The 18,270-nt window shown below is 44.7% G+C and overlaps 1 protein-coding gene across 3 annotated transcripts in view; it reads left to right on the top strand.

The window, feature by feature from the left end:
- LOC139548284 (roundabout homolog 1-like) overlaps positions 1-18,270 on the top strand; it is a 407,179-nt gene that overhangs the window by 369,658 nt on the left and 19,251 nt on the right. For all 3 annotated transcript variants that reach the window (XM_071357866.1, XM_071357867.1, XM_071357868.1), the window contains 7 exons: positions 6,614-6,768; positions 9,567-9,947; positions 10,794-10,910; positions 12,237-12,381; positions 12,957-13,196; positions 16,745-17,256; positions 17,422-17,586. In XM_071357866.1, the coding sequence (XP_071213967.1) occupies positions 6,614-6,768; positions 9,567-9,947; positions 10,794-10,910; positions 12,237-12,381; positions 12,957-13,196; positions 16,745-17,256; positions 17,422-17,586 (1,715 nt within the window). The remainder of the gene's footprint in view (positions 1-6,613; positions 6,769-9,566; positions 9,948-10,793; positions 10,911-12,236; positions 12,382-12,956; positions 13,197-16,744; positions 17,257-17,421; positions 17,587-18,270) is intronic.

Below are 18,270 nucleotides of genomic sequence, written 5' to 3'. Positions count from 1 at the left end.
TACTAGTAGAGGGAGTGTTGTCTACATGTCTACTATAAGAGGGAGTGTTGTCTACATGTCTACTATGAGAGGGAGTGTTGTCTACATGTCTCCTAGTAGAGGGAGTGTTGTCTACATGTCTACTAGTAGAGGGAGTGTTGTCTACATGTCTACTATAATAGGGATTGTTGTCTACATGTCTCCTAGTAGAGGGAGTGTTGTCTACATGTCTACTATGAGAGGGAGTGTTGTCTACATGTCTCCTAGTAGAGGGAGTGTTGTCTACATGTCTACTATAAGAGGGAGTGTTGTCTACATGTCTACTGGTAGAGGGAGTGTTGTCTACATGTCTACTATGAGAGGGAGTGTTGTCTACTATGAGAGGGAGTGTTGTTTACATGTCTACTAGTAGAGGGAGTGTTGTCTACATGCCTACAATGAAAGGGAGTGTTGTCTACTATGAGAGGGAGTGTTGTCTACATGTCTACTATGAGAGGGAGTGTTGTCTACATGTCTACTATGAGAGGGAGTGTTGTCTACATGTCTATTATGAGAGGGAGTGTTGTCTACATGTCTCCTATGAGAGGGAGTGTTGTCTACTAGTAGAGGGAGTGTTGTCTACATGTCTGCTATGAGAGGGAGGGTTGTCTACATGTCTCCTAGTAGAGGGAGTGTTGTCTACATGTCTACTATAAGAGGGAGTGTTGTCTACATGTCTACTATGAGAGGGAGTGTTGTCTACATGTCTGCTATGAGAGGGACTGTTATCTACATTTCTCCTATGAGAGGGAGTGTTGTCTACATGTCTACTAGTAGAGGGAGTGTTGTCTACATGTCTACTAGTAGAGGGAGGGTTGTCTACATGTCTACTATATGAGGGGGTGTTGTCTAAATGTCTACTATGAGAGGGAGTGTTGGCTACATGTCTACTAGTAGAGGGAGTGTTGTCTACATGTCTACTATAAGAGGGAGTGTTGTCTACATGTCTACTATGAGAGGGAGTGTTGTCTACATGTCTCCTAGTAGAGGGAGTGTTGTCTACATGTCTACTAGTAGAGGGAGTGTTGTCTACATGTCTACTATAATAGGGATTGTTGTCTACATGTCTACTAGTAGAGGGAGTGTTGTCTACATGTCTGCTATGAGAGGGAGGGTTGTCTACATGTCTCCTAGTAGAGGGAGTGTTGTCTACATGTCTACTATAAGAGGGAGTGTTGTCTACATGTCTACTATGAGAGGGAGTGTTGTCTACATGTCTGCTATGAGAGGGACTGTTGTCTACATTTCTCCTATGAGAGGGAGTGTTGTCTACATGTCTACTAGTAGAGGGAGTGTTGTCTACATGTCTACTAGTAGAGGGAGGGTTGTCTACATGTCTACTATATGAGGGGGTGTTGTCTAAATGTCTACTATGAGAGGGAGTGTTGGCTACATGTCTACTAGTAGAGGGAGTGTTGTCTACATGTCTACTATAAGAGGGAGTGTTGTCTACATGTCTACTATGAGAGGGAGTGTTGTCTACATGTCTCCTAGTAGAGGGAGTGTTGTCTACATGTCTACTAGTAGAGGGAGTGTTGTCTACATGTCTACTATAATAGGGATTGTTGTCTACATGTCTCCTAGTAGAGGGAGTGTTGTCTACATGTCTACTATGAGAGGGAGTGTTGTCTACATGTCTCCTAGTAGAGGGAGTGTTGTCTACATGTCTACTATAAGAGGGAGTGTTGTCTACATGTCTACTGGTAGAGGGAGTGTTGTCTACATGTCTACTATGAGAGGGAGTGTTGTCTACTATGAGAGGGAGTGTTGTTTACATGTCTACTAGTAGAGGGAGTGTTGTCTACATGCCTACAATGAAAGGGAGTGTTGTCTACTATGAGAGGGAGTGTTGTCTACATGTCTACTATGAGAGGGAGTGTTGTCTACATGTCTACTATGAGAGGGAGTGTTGTCTACATGTCTATTATGAGAGGGAGTGTTGTCTACATGTCTCCTATGAGAGGGAGTGTTGTCTACTAGTAGAGGGAGTGTTGTCTACATGTCTGCTATGAGAGGGAGGGTTGTCTACATGTCTACTATAAGAGGGAGTGTTGTCTAAATGTCTACTATGAGAGGGAGTGTTGGCTACATGTCTCCTAGTAGAGGGAGTGTTGTCTACATGTCTACTATGTGAGGGAGTGTTGTCTACATGTCTCCTAGTAGAGGGAGTGTTGTCTACATGTCTACTATAAGAGGGAGTGTTGTTTACATGTCTACTGGTAGAGGGAGTGTTGTCTACATGTCTACTATGAGAGGGAGTGTTGTCTACTATGAGAGGGAGTGTTGTTTACATGTCTACTAGTAGAGGGAGTGTTGTCTACATGCCTACAATGAGAGGGAGTGTTGTCTACTATGAGAGGGAGTGTTGTCTACATGTCTACTATGAGAGGGAGTGTTGTCTACATGTCTCCTAGTAGAGGGAGTGTTGTCTACATGTCTACTATAAGAGGGAGTGTTGTTTACATGTCTACTGGTAGAGGGAGTGTTGTCTACATGTCTACTATGAGAGGGAGTGTTGTCTACTATGAGAGGGAGTGTTGTTTACATGTCTACTAGTAGAGGGAGTGTTGTCTGCATGCCTACAATGAGAGGGAGTGTTGTCTACTATGAGAGGGAGTGTTGTCTACATGTCTCCTATGAGATGGAGTGTTGTCTACATGACTCCTATGAGAGGGAGTGTTGTCTACATGTCTCCTATGAGAGGGAGTGTTGTCTACTACGAGAGGGAGTGTTGTCTACTACGAGAGGGAGTGTTGTCTACTATGAGAGGGAGTGTTGTCTACATGTCTGCTATGAGAGGGAGTGTTGTCTACATGTCAACTATGAGAGGGAGTGTTGTCTACATGTCAACTATGAAAGGGAGTGTTGTCTACATGACTCCTATGAGAGGGAGTGTTGTCTACATGTCTGCTATGAGAGGGAGTGTTGTCTACATGTCAACTATGAGAGGGAGTGTTGTCTACATGTCAACTATGAGAGGGAGTGTTGTCTACATGTCAACTATGAGAGGGAGTGTTGTCTACATGTCTCCTATGAGATGGAGTGTTTTCTACATGTCTGCTATGAGAGGGAGTGTTGTCTACTACGAGAGGGAGTGTTGTCTACTATGAGAGGGAGTGTTGTCTACTATGAGAGGAAGTGTTGTCTGCATGTCTGCTATGAGAGGGAGTGTTGTCTACATGTCAACTATGAGAGGGAGTGTTGTCTACATGTATACTATCGTGTCTACTATGAGAGGGAGTGTTATCTACACGTCTGCTATGAGAGGGAGTGTTGTTTACATGTCTGCTATGAGAGGGAGTGTTGTCTAAATGTCTACCATTAGAGGGAGTGTTGTCTACTATGAGAGGGAGTGTTGTCTACATGTCTATTATGAGAGGGAGTGTTGTCTACATGTCTACTATGAGAGGGAGTTTTGTCTACATGTCTCCTATGAGAGGGAGTGTTGTCTACATGACTCCTATGAGAGGGAGTGTTGTCTACATGTCTACTAGTAGAGGGAGTGTTGTCTACATGTCTATTATGAGAGGGAGTGTTGTCTACATGTCTACTATGAGAGGGAGTGTTGTCTACTGTGAGAGGGAGCGTTGTTTACGTCTATGTTTGTCTCCTCTTTTTGAATATGAAACATGAAATAATAGAACTTAACATATGGATCATAATACCATATTCCAAGAGACAGATGTACTTTTCATTTGCGGAGGAGTGGGTACATGGGTGGTATAACTTTCATGGGAGTGAAGGTGTACCTTCCTCTGAAGGACACTAGGGGGAGGGCTTTTCCTTCCTAATGCTTACAGCCCCAGCAGAGGAGGGGAAGGGAGGGGAAGGGAGGAGAAGGGAGGAGAAGGGAGGAGAGGAGAGCGGAAGGGAGGAGAGGAACAAAGGATTATCTCATCTGCCCAAACCCCCATCCTCTGCATCCCACAGAGAAGAGCACCATGTCTGGCCACAAGGCCGTGCCATAGCATCACTCTAACGCGCTCAGAGATGGCGATAGTTGTGTTTGCACACACCCTACTCTTTAGAATGGAAGGCCCTATGCAACGAGATGGGAGGAGTGACACAGAAGAGGGTGTGACAGAGACCAGTAGCCTATGTGTTGTTTTCCAGACTACCTGCTAGTCACCCGTACTGAGACATACATTCAGACACTGATGTTAGAGTCTCCTCAATCATCTAGAACACACATTGATGCTATTGTATCTACAGACTTGTTTGAAGTAAGCAGTGTTTTGGTATTGTCCTCTCTTTGTGCTCAAAGTATCTATATGGTTGGCTGTTGTTCCATAGCCGTTATGTGTCTGTCTATATGGTCTTGTTATTGCCGTGCTATGTGATTGAGTCAGTTCTACAGCCTGGATATGGGAGCTCTGCTCAAAGACAATCACCAGTCTCTATCTCCACTGAGCCACTCAGGTGATTGAGGAGCCATTTGGAGATTGTATTAATGTGTTCATTACTCAAAATGAATGACTGGAAACACTGAATAAGTCATTTGAATAGGACACGAAAAAGAAAACTCAATACAATGTGAATATCTGACAGGTTGGATTGTTCCAGTGGCAGTGATGGGAGAGAAACACCAGTTAAACATGCCATTTGTTTTGTAGTGGTAGTATAGCCTTTGGGCCCTAATAGATCGCCACATTTAATTATAAGGCTATTTAGTATGGCTGCTTCAAATGTAACATGTCAGCCCTGGGTTCATGATGTGGACAAGCAGAGAGCTGCTATTCTGTTCAGACAGCAGAGAGCTGCTATTCTGTTCAGACAGCAGAGAGCCGGTAGTCTGTTCAGACAGCAGAGAGCTGCTATTCTGTTCAGACAGCAGAGAGCTGCTATTCTGTTCAGACAGCAGAGAGCCGGTAGTCTGTTCAGACAGCAGAGAGCTGGTAGTCTGTTCAGACAGCAGAGAGCCGGTAGTCTGTTCAGACAGCAGAGAGCCGGTACTCTGTTCAGACAGCAGAGAGCCGGTAGTCTGTTCAGACAGCAGAGAGCCGGTAGTCTGTTCAGACAGCAGAGAGCCGGTACTCTGTTCAGACAGCAGAGAGCCGGTAGTCTGTTCAGACAGCAGAGAGCCGGTAGTCTGTTCAGACAGCAGAGAGCCGGTACTCTGTTCAGACAGCAGAGAGCCGGTAGTCTGTTCAGACAGCAGAGAGCCGGTAGTCTGTTCAGACAGCAGAGAGCCGGTAGTCTGTTCAGACAGCAGAGAGCTGGTAGTCTGTTCAGACAGCAGAGAGCTGGTAGTCTGTTCAGACGGCAGAGAGCTGGTAGTCTGTTCAGACAGCAGAGAGCCGGTAGTCTGTTCAGACAGCAGAGAGCAGCTATTCTGTTCAGACGGCAGAGAGCCGGTAGTCTGTTCAGACAGCAGAGAGCCGGTAGTCTGTTCAGACAGCAGAGAGTTCAGATGGTGTAACGTAGATAGAAACCAGGACAGGAGATGGATATCCTACTGCACTCCTCTTCTGTTCTGAAGCACTTAGTGGGTAAGTTGAGATGTCCGTGACAGTTCTGTTCAGTACTTTCAATGTTGGTGGTTTGCTGGAGCGTTGGTTGTTCAGTGAGTGTTGGTGGTTCAGTGAGTGTTGGTGGTTCAGTGAGTGTTGGTGGTTTGCTGGAGCGTTGGTTGTTCAGTAAGTGTTGGTGGTTTGGTGAAGCGTTGGTGGTTCAGTAAGTGTTGGTGGTTCAGTGAGCGTTGGTGGTTCAGTAAGTGTTGGTGGTGTGCTGGAGCGTTGGTGGTTCAGTAAGTGTTGGTGGTTCAGTGAGCATTTCGGATGGGACGTTAAACGGGTGTCCTGACTCTCTGAGGTCATTAAAGATCCCATGGCACTTATCGTAAGAGTAGGGGTGTTAACCCCGGTGTCCTGGCTAAATTCCCAATCTGGCCCTCAAACCATCTTGGTCACCTAATAATCCCCAGTTTATAATTGGCTCATTCATCCCCCTCCTCTCCCCTGTAACTATTCCCCAGGTCGTTGCTGCAAATGAGAACGTGTTCTCAGTCAACTTACCTGGTAAAATAACGGTAAAATAAAAATAAAAAATTGGTGGTTTGCTGGAGTGTTCGTGGTTCAGTGAGTGTTGGTGGTTTGCTGGAGCGTTGGTGGTTCAGTGAGTGTTGGTGGTTTGCTGGAGCGTTGGTGGTTCAGTGAGTGTTTGGTGGTTTGCTGGAGCGTTGGTGGTTCAGTGAGTGTTTTGGAGTGGACGTAAGTGGACGTGCATTTTCCATCACTGGGAGTGAGTCCTGTCTGGCTTTCTATCGCTCAGTGAAACAGTGTCATCGGCCATGGACAAGTCAAGAGCACATCATCTATTTATCTGAGCTTTCCTCTAATGTAAGGCCAATGGAGCAGGGAGCAGGAAGGAGAGGGAGAGATCATTTCTGTAAAACAACAACCTAATGCCTAGCTATAGGGATCATTTCAGTATACCAAACTGGAATTGAGTGAATCCCCATCGATCTGCCTAAAACCCCATTCATTACATGACATGTTCTTGTTAGTCATATCAATATGAATTCTTGCTGTGCTATAGTGGTGCAGCATGTTCCACTGTTAGTCAGCGTTGGCTGTTTTGTGCCCCATCCTTCCAGGCCAGGTTTGCTGAACATTGGGGAGTCTGCTACCCAGCCCTGGTTGGCTGATACCTGGCCCAACTCCTGCTCCAATCACAACGACTGTAGCATGAACTGCTGCACCGCAGGACAGGGCAGCAGTGACAGCAACCTGGCTACATACAGCCGCCCAGGTGAGTACGCTACACACTGGAACAACTCACCCAAACAGAAACTGTACTGATAAAACTTATCCATAGTGGCAGAGGGGCACACTGTTAAATATATATATATATATATATGTTTTGTTTTAGTTTGTTCTGTGTAATACTACTAGCCACTTAGCAATTTTCTGAAGTTGGCTTTAGCTAGCCCAGATAGATTCCCAATCTCATAACCTGCTACCAAGAAGAATCAGTTTGGTAGACTTCAGAAAAGCAAGCAATTACTAAATGTACTGAATAAGACTCACATTCCTTTCAATATTTTAGCAGCGATGCAGAGAAGCATATACTTTTTTTAAAGAACTACCAGTCAGGAGGATACAGACAGCTCAAAAGGTATGCTTAGATATGCAGAAAAATATACATTCATTTCTACATAGAATTAAGCATAATGATTATGGTTGCAGGAAAAAGCTGTTTCAGGTGTTTGAAAAATGCTCAATTCTAGTCCCCCTCTGGACCAACACCCAGCCATTCTCACGTACTTTGTGCCCCCTCAGATTGTTGGGGTACATGACACCCTGCTCTCAAAGCAAAGCATGGATAAGAATCATAAAAAGGAGCGGACCTAGTCGGTAGAAAACAGAGAGAAGTCAAATCCCATATCTGGGTTAGCTCCCTTGAGACTTCTCTCTCTTACCTCTCTCCTCGCGAGGTCTCTATAAGAAAAAACCTTACGGGAGGCTTAGGAGTAGGAGTATATGTGTTTGATTTATTTCAGGTTAAAGCGGGCCGGTTTTAGGCAGGAAATAAAAGGAGCACGCTGGATGGGCCTTATGGGTTTACTCTGCTGCAAATCCAATTGCTCTGCTAATTTCCATACTGTTGTTATAGCCTGTAATGTCATTTCCACTAAGTGCTCAGTTATTTTAGAAATGTGGAGGAGTGGTAGAGATCAGGGCAGGACTGCAGACTGCAGCCAACACCGGATGAAGAGATGGAGAGATGGAGAGATACCTGGAAGAGTGCATAGATAGAAAGGGAACAAAGGAGGAAAAATAATAATGAGGGAGGATATGTAGCATACACAGAGATAAATGGAGAGAGAAAGTAGAGGGGAAGTAAATTGGACAGAGAAAGAGAGAGAACGAGGGAGTTGGGAGGAGAGTAAAGAGAGCAGAAGAGATGGACAGTAACGGAGGGAGGGAGGGTTATGGTACACCTCCAGGTGGCCTCTCAGTCAGCAGTACTTTCTATAAACAATAGGGATTGAGTTTGGCTCTGAAGTCAAAGACACACACACACACACACACGCACACGCACACGCACACGCACACGCACACACACACACACACACACACAAAAGAGCGCTAAGTACTCACACTCTACAGAGAAAGAGGGTCAACAGCTGGTAGAGGGGGGTAAAGTATGTCTCTTGGTGCAGGGTGGGGACAAAGGATTTGAGGTTATACACACATAAGTAGGACTTAACTACGAAACGTGGACCCCAGCCCTGAACCTCCCTTTGATATACAGTAGGCTTAGAAGTTGAACTAAAGTAAAAGAGATGTGGGTATACAGTAGTCGTTTGAACAATTGTTTGGACACGCGGCAGGTGTCTCTCCAGCTGTAGCGTCTGACAGATAGTACAGTAGTGTAGTGTCTCCTACCCACTCATTGACTCATTTACATTGTTGGCTTCAACCAAACAGGCTTACACACAATCCTAGTGTAGCAGATGTTCTGTTGTACTAAGTGCTGTGCTTCCCCTGGGTTAAGCAACTTACTCAAGGACAAAGAAACACTGTACCCATAAAATACATACCCATCTTCTAAAGTTACCCATCACAGTCAACACAAGAAAACCTAATCCGACTTTTCATTCCGTGGTGTGTTTAACTTTTCCCTAACATTGGTTCTGATGACAATCTGGGAGTTTGTTTGAGAAGGGATGACATGCTAAAAGCACTTCTCACTCACTGCATGTGTAAGACAGTAAGGAGCATGCCTGGTGCTGGCTGCTTTGTGTGGCCAACCTAAACCCTGTGAAGGTTTAACAGGATCAGCGGCTAGGTGACAGAGCCGAGGGATACGAGTTAATGTCCCTTTATCTAACACATAGGGGCCCTTTCTCCACATCTACCTCTGAAGTGCCTCAGATATCCCTCGGTTCTTGTAAATGTAAGGTTCACGTGCGCTCGGTTGTTCTAACTGTAGCCATCCTTGATATTTACCGCAAGGCTGGCTCTCAGATCTGCTGGAGGATTTGAATATTTTATGAGCCAGAGAAAATTGGATCTGTCAGTGGAGCTCTGCTCTTTGCTGCACGCTTCCTTCTGATACAGACATGTTCCACTGTTCTTCTCAATGAGCAAAGCCTGCTCGCCTGGCGTCTGACGTGGAGAATAGACATGACAAACACGTTGAGCTGTGGATGAGACAAAGACATTATCGAGACAGAAAGACAGAGAGAGCAGACAGTGGAAGTATAATACAGCTCCAGTCACTCACCTGAACCAGATAGGGATAGTTGACGTACATAATGAACTGTAGTTTGCACTGAAATATATATATATGTCTAGACTGAGGGCACAGTGATCTGTTGAAAGGTACAAATGACTCGGGCTGATTTATTTCTGTGTCATTCTGAAATGTTCATCTTTTCAGCTTATTTTTTTACGGAGTATGATGCCAGTGAATACAACTGAATACAATGCCATTTGTGCCATTCATGCACTTGGCAAACCTCTTCTTCTGAACCTAGCTATAGAAGCAAGTCCGGTCTTTGACTAAACCTTTCACCTTGCACCCGCCCCTATGTTATCCAGCCGACTGCATCGCCAACTATAACAACCAGATGGAGAGCAAGCAGACCAACCTGATGGTGCCTGAGGGAGGAGTGTACGTAGACGTGGACCTCTCCAACAAGATCAACGAGATGAAGACCTTCAACAGCCCCAACCTGAAGGACGGACGCTTCGTTGGGCCGGGTGGACAGCCCACCCCGTACGCCACCACACAGCTCATTCAGTCTTCTATCCTGGGAAACAACATCAACACAGACAGAGACAGAGGGAGTGGAGGGGGGGGAGGGGAGACAAACGAGAAACACGGCTGGAAACCCACACCTGTTCAGGAGCAGAAGCAACAGGAAATGACCTCACAGCTCCACCAGTATAACATCATGGAGCAGAACAAGCTGAACAAGGGTGAGTGTGTGGTGGGAATCAGTGGAGATTAGGAGGTCAAACCATAACCGTCTTCCATCTTTCTTTCTTCCCTTCTTTCTTTCCTTTTCTCCCTGTGGATGGGCCCACCATGCTGAAGAATGTTCCTTTTTCACTGGCTTCCCTGCTGCCCCCATTCAGTCATATGAATAGAGAGCATCATCAGTCTCCCTCTCATTGTCTACGATGCATTTTCCTAACTCCTAACTTTCCTCTCTGTGTTCATATAACATCTCACTTCTACATTATGGGTCAGGCCTGAGTTGCTGTCTTTACTGTCTGGGTTGTTCTTCATTGGTCAAGTCTCATAGCTACAGCTGTAAGTATTTTCTCCAGGTCTCAGGTATCTGAAGGAGAGAGAACCATTTATTTTGGATCTGACAGGCACTGAACTAAACTGTCGTCACCTTCTTCTTACCTGCAGAAAATAGCTGCTACTTTAGTGACACCGTTTTCAGTTTCGTCATGGTCTCTTGTATGGAACAGAAATTGCATGTCTTCTCTCTCAGCATTCTTAGGAAGACAGCATCCACCGGACTGTTTATTGAGACAGTTTCAACTTACATTTCAACTTATTAGAGGTGTATGACACACATTTTAACACATCGCTGGTTAAGATCATTATTTAGATGTGTTGTTACATTGTTATCTCTTATGTTAGCCCAACTGTGATCATTAGTCAGTTACACTCAAACAGTCTCTATGGATCTTTTGATATCATAATGTCCCCTTCATTTCCAAAGGCTATCTATACTTTTCTAATGCGGTAATGTAGTATATGCTGCCCACCTTCCTCATGCTTACCATCCTCCTCCTCTCCCTTACCAGACCACTACAGAGGAGGGGACAGTCCCATGGCTACCACCATCCCCTATAACCAGGCCCACGAGGCCCACACCGTGGGCTCCTACAACAGCTCTGACCATGGCAGCAGCAGCACCTCCGGTGAGAGAGTGGGGAACGGGGGGTAATCAGTATCCACAGCCATATGGTTGGTGTTTTACTGCGTGGATGTTTAGTGAATCACTTTTGTTGTTGTTTCCCGTCCTTATTTTCCTCAAAAGCAATACATTGTAGTGGGAGTAATAATATAATGCATGATGCTTTAAAATTGTTATTTTGATTAATTTCCATGTCAGTATCTTGAAGAGAAATTAAAATGCCTTCAGTGGAGGGAAAATGTAAAACATCCCAGGCATGAGTTTCCAGTCTGTGTGTGTTTCCAGTCAGTTTCCAGTCTGTGTGTTTCCAGTCTGTGTGTTTCCAGTCTGTTTCCAGTCTGTGTGTTTCCAGTCAGTTTCCAGTCTGTTTCCAGTCTGTGTGTTTCCAGTCAGTTTCCAGTCTGTTTCCAGTCTGTGTGTTTCCAGTCTGTGTTTGTTTCCAGTCTGTGTGTGTTTCCAGTCAGTTTCCAGTCTGTTTCCAGTCTGTGTGTTTCCAGTCTGTGTTTGTTTCCAGTCTGTGTCCGTTTGCAGTCTGTGTGTTTCCAGTCTCTTCTTTCCTGTCTGTTTCTGGTCTTCGTCAGTTTCCAGTCAGTTTTTTCAATCCCATGTGCTTCTAACAGAAAATGAAAAACCTAGTTAGATTAGTTAGACTGTTCCTTGTTGCTCAGACAAAACATGAATTAAACAAACATGAATTACCGTCCCCTTCATTCCTGCAAAGTGGAGGATAATCTCATCAGATATGCAGTGTTTGTTTCTGGACAAGGACTAATGACACACATTCCAGAGGGCATGCAACACTGCCTCCATAACGCCCAGGATCCATTCTGATATTGTATATGAAGTTCAGCTCGTTAAAGAGCAGCCCTCTGTGCTCGCTGAGCTCACAGCTCATTGGCTTCTCATTCATATTGGCTGCTGTTAATTGGCCTCAGATGTTTTGTAATTTCTTTCACATTTTCTATTTTCTCTTGGCAATGGGGAACATTACAGTTGAAAAATGACTGCGTTTTTGATGGCATGACTGGCATGAATTACAAATTGAGAGGTAATGTACGTGGTGCATTTTTGTGGTGTCCATAAAGAGAGGGGATGCTACTAGCCGACATGCTCTCATGTATAAATGATATATTTTTTATCCGTGTCAACCTTTCACTGAAATTAGCCCTGTTTGTTCCTACATTTTGATCTGCTGTTGATTTATTAATTTCTCTGTTGATTTAACGAGCATCAATAATGTAGATGGTTGAGAGACGGAGAACGATGTGAGAGTGGGGGTGTGTTTCTACATGTTTCTGACTGAAGGAGTTCTTTGTTCATGTTTTTGCAGGGAGTCAAGGTCAAAAGAAGGGAGTGCGCACCCCCAAACTACCCAAACAGAGCACAATGAACTGGGCTGACCTACTGCCTCCTCCCCCTGCTAACCCACCTCCCTGCCGCAACATGGAGGAGTACTCCCTGTCTATGGACGAGAGGTGGGACATGTCCACACACACACACACACACACACACACACACACACACACACACACACACACACACACACACACACACCCTGCCGCAACATGGAGGAGTACTCCCTGTCCATGGCCGAGAGGTGGGACATGTCCACACACACACACACACGCACACACACACACACACACACACACACACACACACACACACACACACACACACACACACACACACACACACACACACACACACACACACACACACACACACACACACACACACACACACCCTGCCACAACATGGAGGAGTACTCCCTGTCCATGGATGAGAGGTGGGACATGTCAACACACACACACTCACACCTCCCTGCCACTTTATTCTTTCCTTTCATTTACTGAAAGAGTCAAATCTACCCTAAGGGTTTTTGTTCTATTGTGTATCAATGCTAGGTTCATGTCAAACCTTTTCCTTTACATGTCTACCTTGGTAGCAGCACAACATGAATATGTACGAGCTACATTGTTCAAGATATGAATGTTATTGTCACATTGAGTGACATCCAACTAACCAGCGTGTTTCCCTGTGTTGACAGTTATGACCCAGATATGCAGTGCTCCCTGCCCCCCTCCCGCATGTACCTGCAGCCAGACGAACTGGAAGAGGAGGAGATGGAGAGGGGTCCCACTCCCCCCGTCAGAGGCGCTGCCTCGTCCCCCGCCGCGGTGTCCTACAGCCACCAGTCCACAGCCACCCTCACCCCCTCGCCCCAGGAGGAGCTGCAGCCCATGCTCCAAGACACAGCAGACAGCATGGTCTCTGGACACGAACGCAGGTACTGGAAGGCGTTATACTGGATGAAATGGACTTTGATTGGCTGATATACAGTGGGTATAATAAGTATTCACCAACAATGGATTTTTTCCAATTTTATTGTGATACGAAGTGGGATTGAAATAGATTTAATTGTGATTTATTTTGTCATTGATCTACACAAGATACTCCATAATGTCAAAGTGAAAATAATATTCTACAAATGTAAACTAAAATACAAGTAACAATAACTAAAATTGAATAAAAATAAAATGTTTTAAATAATTGTTAAATTAGATGTAAATGACAGAGTGAAAAGTATACAGAATCAAATATACAGAATAAAAATATTCCAAAACATGCATCCTGTACTCAACAAGGCACTAAAACATGCATCCTGTACTCAACAAGGCACTACAACATGCATCCTGTACTCAACAAGGCACTAAAACATGCATCCTGTACTCAACAAGGCACTACAACATGCATCCTGTACTCAACAAGGCAATACAACATGCATCCTGTACTCAACAAGGCCCTAACATGCATCATGTACTCAACAAGGCAATACAACATGCATCCTGTATTCAACAAGGCACTAAAACATGCATCCTGTACTCAACAAGGCACTAAAACATGCATCCTGTACACAACAAGGCACTAAAACATGTATCCTGTACTCAACAAGGCACTAAAACATGCATCCTGTACACAACAAGGCACTAAAACATGTATCCTGTACACAACAAGGCACTAAAACATGCATCCTGTACTCAACAAGGCACTAAAACATGCATCCTGTACTCAACAAGGCACTAAAACATGCATCCTGTACACAACAAGGCACTAAAACATGCATCCTGTACTCAACAAGGCACTAAAACATGCATTCTGTATGCAACAAGGCACTAAAACATGCATCCTGTACTCAACAAGGCACTAAAACATGCATCCTGTACACAACAAGGCACTAAAACATGCATCCTGTACTCAACAAGGCACTAAAACATGCATCCTGTATGCAACAAGGCACTAAAACATGCATCCTGTACTCAACAAGGCACTAAAACATGCATCCTGTATGCAACAAGGCACTAAGACATGCATCCTGTACACAACAAGGCACTAAAACATGCATCCTGTACTCAACAAGGCACTAAAACATGTATCCTGTACTCAACAAGGCACTAAAACATGTATCCTGTATGCAACAAGGCACTAAAACATGTATCCTGTACACAACAAGGCACTAAAACATGCATCCTGTATGCAACAAGGCACTAAAACATGCATCCTGTACACAACAAGGCACTAAAACATGTATCCTGTACTCAACAAGGCACTAAAACATGCATCACGTACTCAAAAAGGCACTAAAACATGCATCCTGTACTCAACAAGGCACTAAAACATGCATCCTGTACACAACAAGGCACTAAAACATGCATCCTGTACTCAACAAGGCCCTAAGATGCATCCTGTACTCAACAAGGCACTAAAACATGCATCCTGTACTCAACAAGGCACTACAACATGCATCCTGTACACAACAAGGCACTAAAACATGCATCCTGTACTCAACAAGGCCCTAAGATGCATCCTGTATTCAACAAGGCACTAAAACATGCATCCTGTACTCAACAAGGCACTACAACATGCATCATGTAATCAACAAGGTAATACAACATGCATCATGTACTCAACAACGCACTAAAACATGCATCCTGTACTCAACAAGGCAATACAACATGCATCCTGTACTCAACAAGGCACTACAACATGCATCCTGTACTCAACAAGGCACTAAAACATGCATCCTGTACTCAACAAGGCACTACAACATGCATCCTGTACTCAACAAGGCAATACAACATGCATCCTGTACTCAACAAGGCCCTAACATGCATCATGTACTCAACAAGGCACTACAACATGCATCCTGTACTCAACAAGGCACTAAAACATGCATCATGTACTCAACAAGGCAATACAACATGCATCATGTACTCAACAAGGCACTAAAACATGCATCCTGTACTCAACAAGGCACTAAAACATGCATCCTGTACTCAACAAGGCAATACAACATGCATCATGTACTCAACAAGGCACTAAAACATGCATCCTGTACTCAACAAGGCACTAAAACATGCATCCTGTACTCAACAAGGCCCTAAGATGCATCCTGTACTCAACAAGGCACTAAAACATGCATCCTGTACTCAACAAGGCACTACAACATGCATCCTGTACACAACAAGGCACTAAAACATGCATCCTGTACTCAACAAGGCACTAAAACATGCATCCTGTACACAACAAGGCACTAAAACATGTATCCTGTACTCAACAAGGCAATACAACATGCATCATGTACTCAACAAGGCACTAAAACATGCATCCTGTACACAACAAGGCAATACAACATGCATCATGTACTCAACAAGGCACTAAAACATGCATCATGTACACAACAAGGCACTAAAACATGCATCCTGTACTCAACAAGGCACTACAACATGCATCCTGTATGCAACAAGGCACTAAAACATGCATCCTGTACTCAACAAGGCACTACAACATGCATCCTGTACTCAACAAGGCACTAAAACATGCATCCTGTACACAACAAGGCACTAAAACATGCATCCTGTACACAACAAGGCACTACAACATGCATCCTGTACTCAACAAGGCACTAAAACATGCATCATGTACTCATCAAGGCAATACAACATGCATCCTGTACTCAACAAGGCACTAAAGCATGCATCCTGTACTCAACAAGGCACTAAAACATGCATCATGTACTCAACAAGGCACTACAACATGCATCCTGTACTCAACAAGGCACTAAAACATGCATCCTGTACTCAACAAGGCACTAAAACATGCATCCTGTACTCAACAAGGCACTACAACATGCATCCTGTACTCAACAAGGCACTAAAACATGCATCATGTACTCAACAAGGCAATACAACATGCATCATGTACTCAACAAGGCACTAAAACATGCATCCTGTACTCAACAAGGCACTAAAACATGCATCCTGTACTCAACAAGGCAATACAACATGCATCATGTACTCAACAAGGCACTAAAACATGCATCCTGTACTCAACAAGGCACTAAAACATGCATCATGTACTCAACAAGGCAATACAACATGCATCATGTACTCAACAAGGCACTAAAACATGCATCATGTACTCAACAAGGCACTAAAACATGCATCATGTACTCAACAAGGCAATACAACATGCATCATGTACTCAACAAGGCACTAAAACATGCATCCTGTACTTATCTCATCAAGGTATATTAGTGTTTTATTTGTCAGTGATCTTTTGTGTAGATCATTGACAAATACTTACAATAAAGCAATTTTAATCCTTCTCTGTAAAACAATAAAAAGTGAAGAAATCCAAGAGGGATTAGTACTGATGTTACCTACTGTAGTAATGATTTTAAAAGTCTGTGCAAAAAATTCTGTCATGATTTGTAATTTAATTGATATAATTGATTTGGTATACCCTACATGAAGAACATGTCTCCTGCTGTTTCAGACGCCATGCAGTGAGCCCCCCTCCCCGACCCATCTCCCCCTCACACACCTACGGCTACATCTCCAGCCCCCTGTCCCTGGACACAGATGGCATGGAGGAGGAGGAGGAGATGTTGGAGGAAGAGGAGGAGGAAGGGGATGAGACAGACGCAGAGGTGGCCAAGGTGCACCACCACCACACCCACCCTCACCACCCTCACCACCCTCACCACCCCCACCACCCCCAGCAGATGCACACCAGGAGGCTGCTGCTGCGGGGCCTGGAGCAGACCCCAGCCTCCAGCGTGGGGGACCTGGAGAGCTCTGTGACGGGCTCCATGATCAACGGCTGGGGTTCAGCCTCCGAGGAGGACAACGCCTCATCAGGACGCTCCAGCGCCATCAGCTCCTCAGACGGATCCTTCTTCACAGACGCCGACTTCGCCCAGGCCGTGGCGGCTGCTGCGGAGTACGCAGGCCTCAAGGTGGCCAAGTACCCCAACCCCACGCAAGGCCAGGAGGGAGGCCCCGGAGGTAAGCACATATATTGTGATGTCATTTTATCAAGAACAGTAGAAAACAAGATCATGAGCACATTAACTTTGAATCAATATCATTCCCTTATTCTGCAAGCCCTTTGATAGGGGGAAAACCTTTTCATGGTTTCATGTGCCTTACCAAATGTGTCTTTCCCTTCAGCGCGAAAGTACCAAATGACCCCCTCAGGCCACCGTCCTGGCAGCCCCCCGTCCACAGACAGTAACATGAGCACGGCCAACATGCATAAGAGGCCTCCTAAGAAGCAGAAACAGCACCCTGCAGCGGGCCACCCAGGGCTCCAGAAACGAGAGGCCTACGCTGAAGGTACAGTACAGAACCACAATCTGCTCATTCATCACTAAAGTACTGTATGAGGTGGAACGCCATAATGAGGACTGGAGCTGTACCATGGATCCATCTGTATTCTAGTGTTCTAGTACTGTAGTACCTCATAATGAGTACTAGAGCTGTACCATGGATCCATCTGTATTCTAGTGTTCTAGTACTGTAATACCTCATAATGAGTACTGGAGCTGTACCATGGATCCATCTGTATTCTAGTGTTCTAGTACTGTAGTACCTCATAATGAGTACTGGAGCTGTACCATAGATCCATCTGTATTCTAGTGTTCTAGTAATGTAGTACCTCATAATGAGTACTGGAGCTGTACCATGGATCCATCGGTATTCTAGTGTTCTAATACTGTAATACCTCATAATGAGTACTGGAGCTGTACCATGGATCCATCTGTATTCTAGTGTTCTAGTAATGTAGTACCTCATAATGAGGACTGGAACTGTACCATGGATCCATCTGTATTATAGTCCCCTAATACTGTAGTACCTCATAATGAGTACTGGAGCTGTACCATGGATCCATCTGTATTCTAGTGTTCTAATACTGTAGTACCTCATAATGAGGACTGGAACTGTACCATGGATCCATCTGTATTATAGTCCCCTAATACTGTAGTACCTCATAATGAAGACTGGAACTGTACCATGGAT

This window comes from Salvelinus alpinus, chromosome 21 (genome assembly GCF_045679555.1).
Source record: "Salvelinus alpinus chromosome 21, SLU_Salpinus.1, whole genome shotgun sequence".
In the NCBI taxonomy this organism is placed as follows: Eukaryota; Metazoa; Chordata; class Actinopteri; order Salmoniformes; family Salmonidae; genus Salvelinus; species Salvelinus alpinus.
This window is presented reverse-complemented; position numbering and strand designations above follow the sequence as displayed.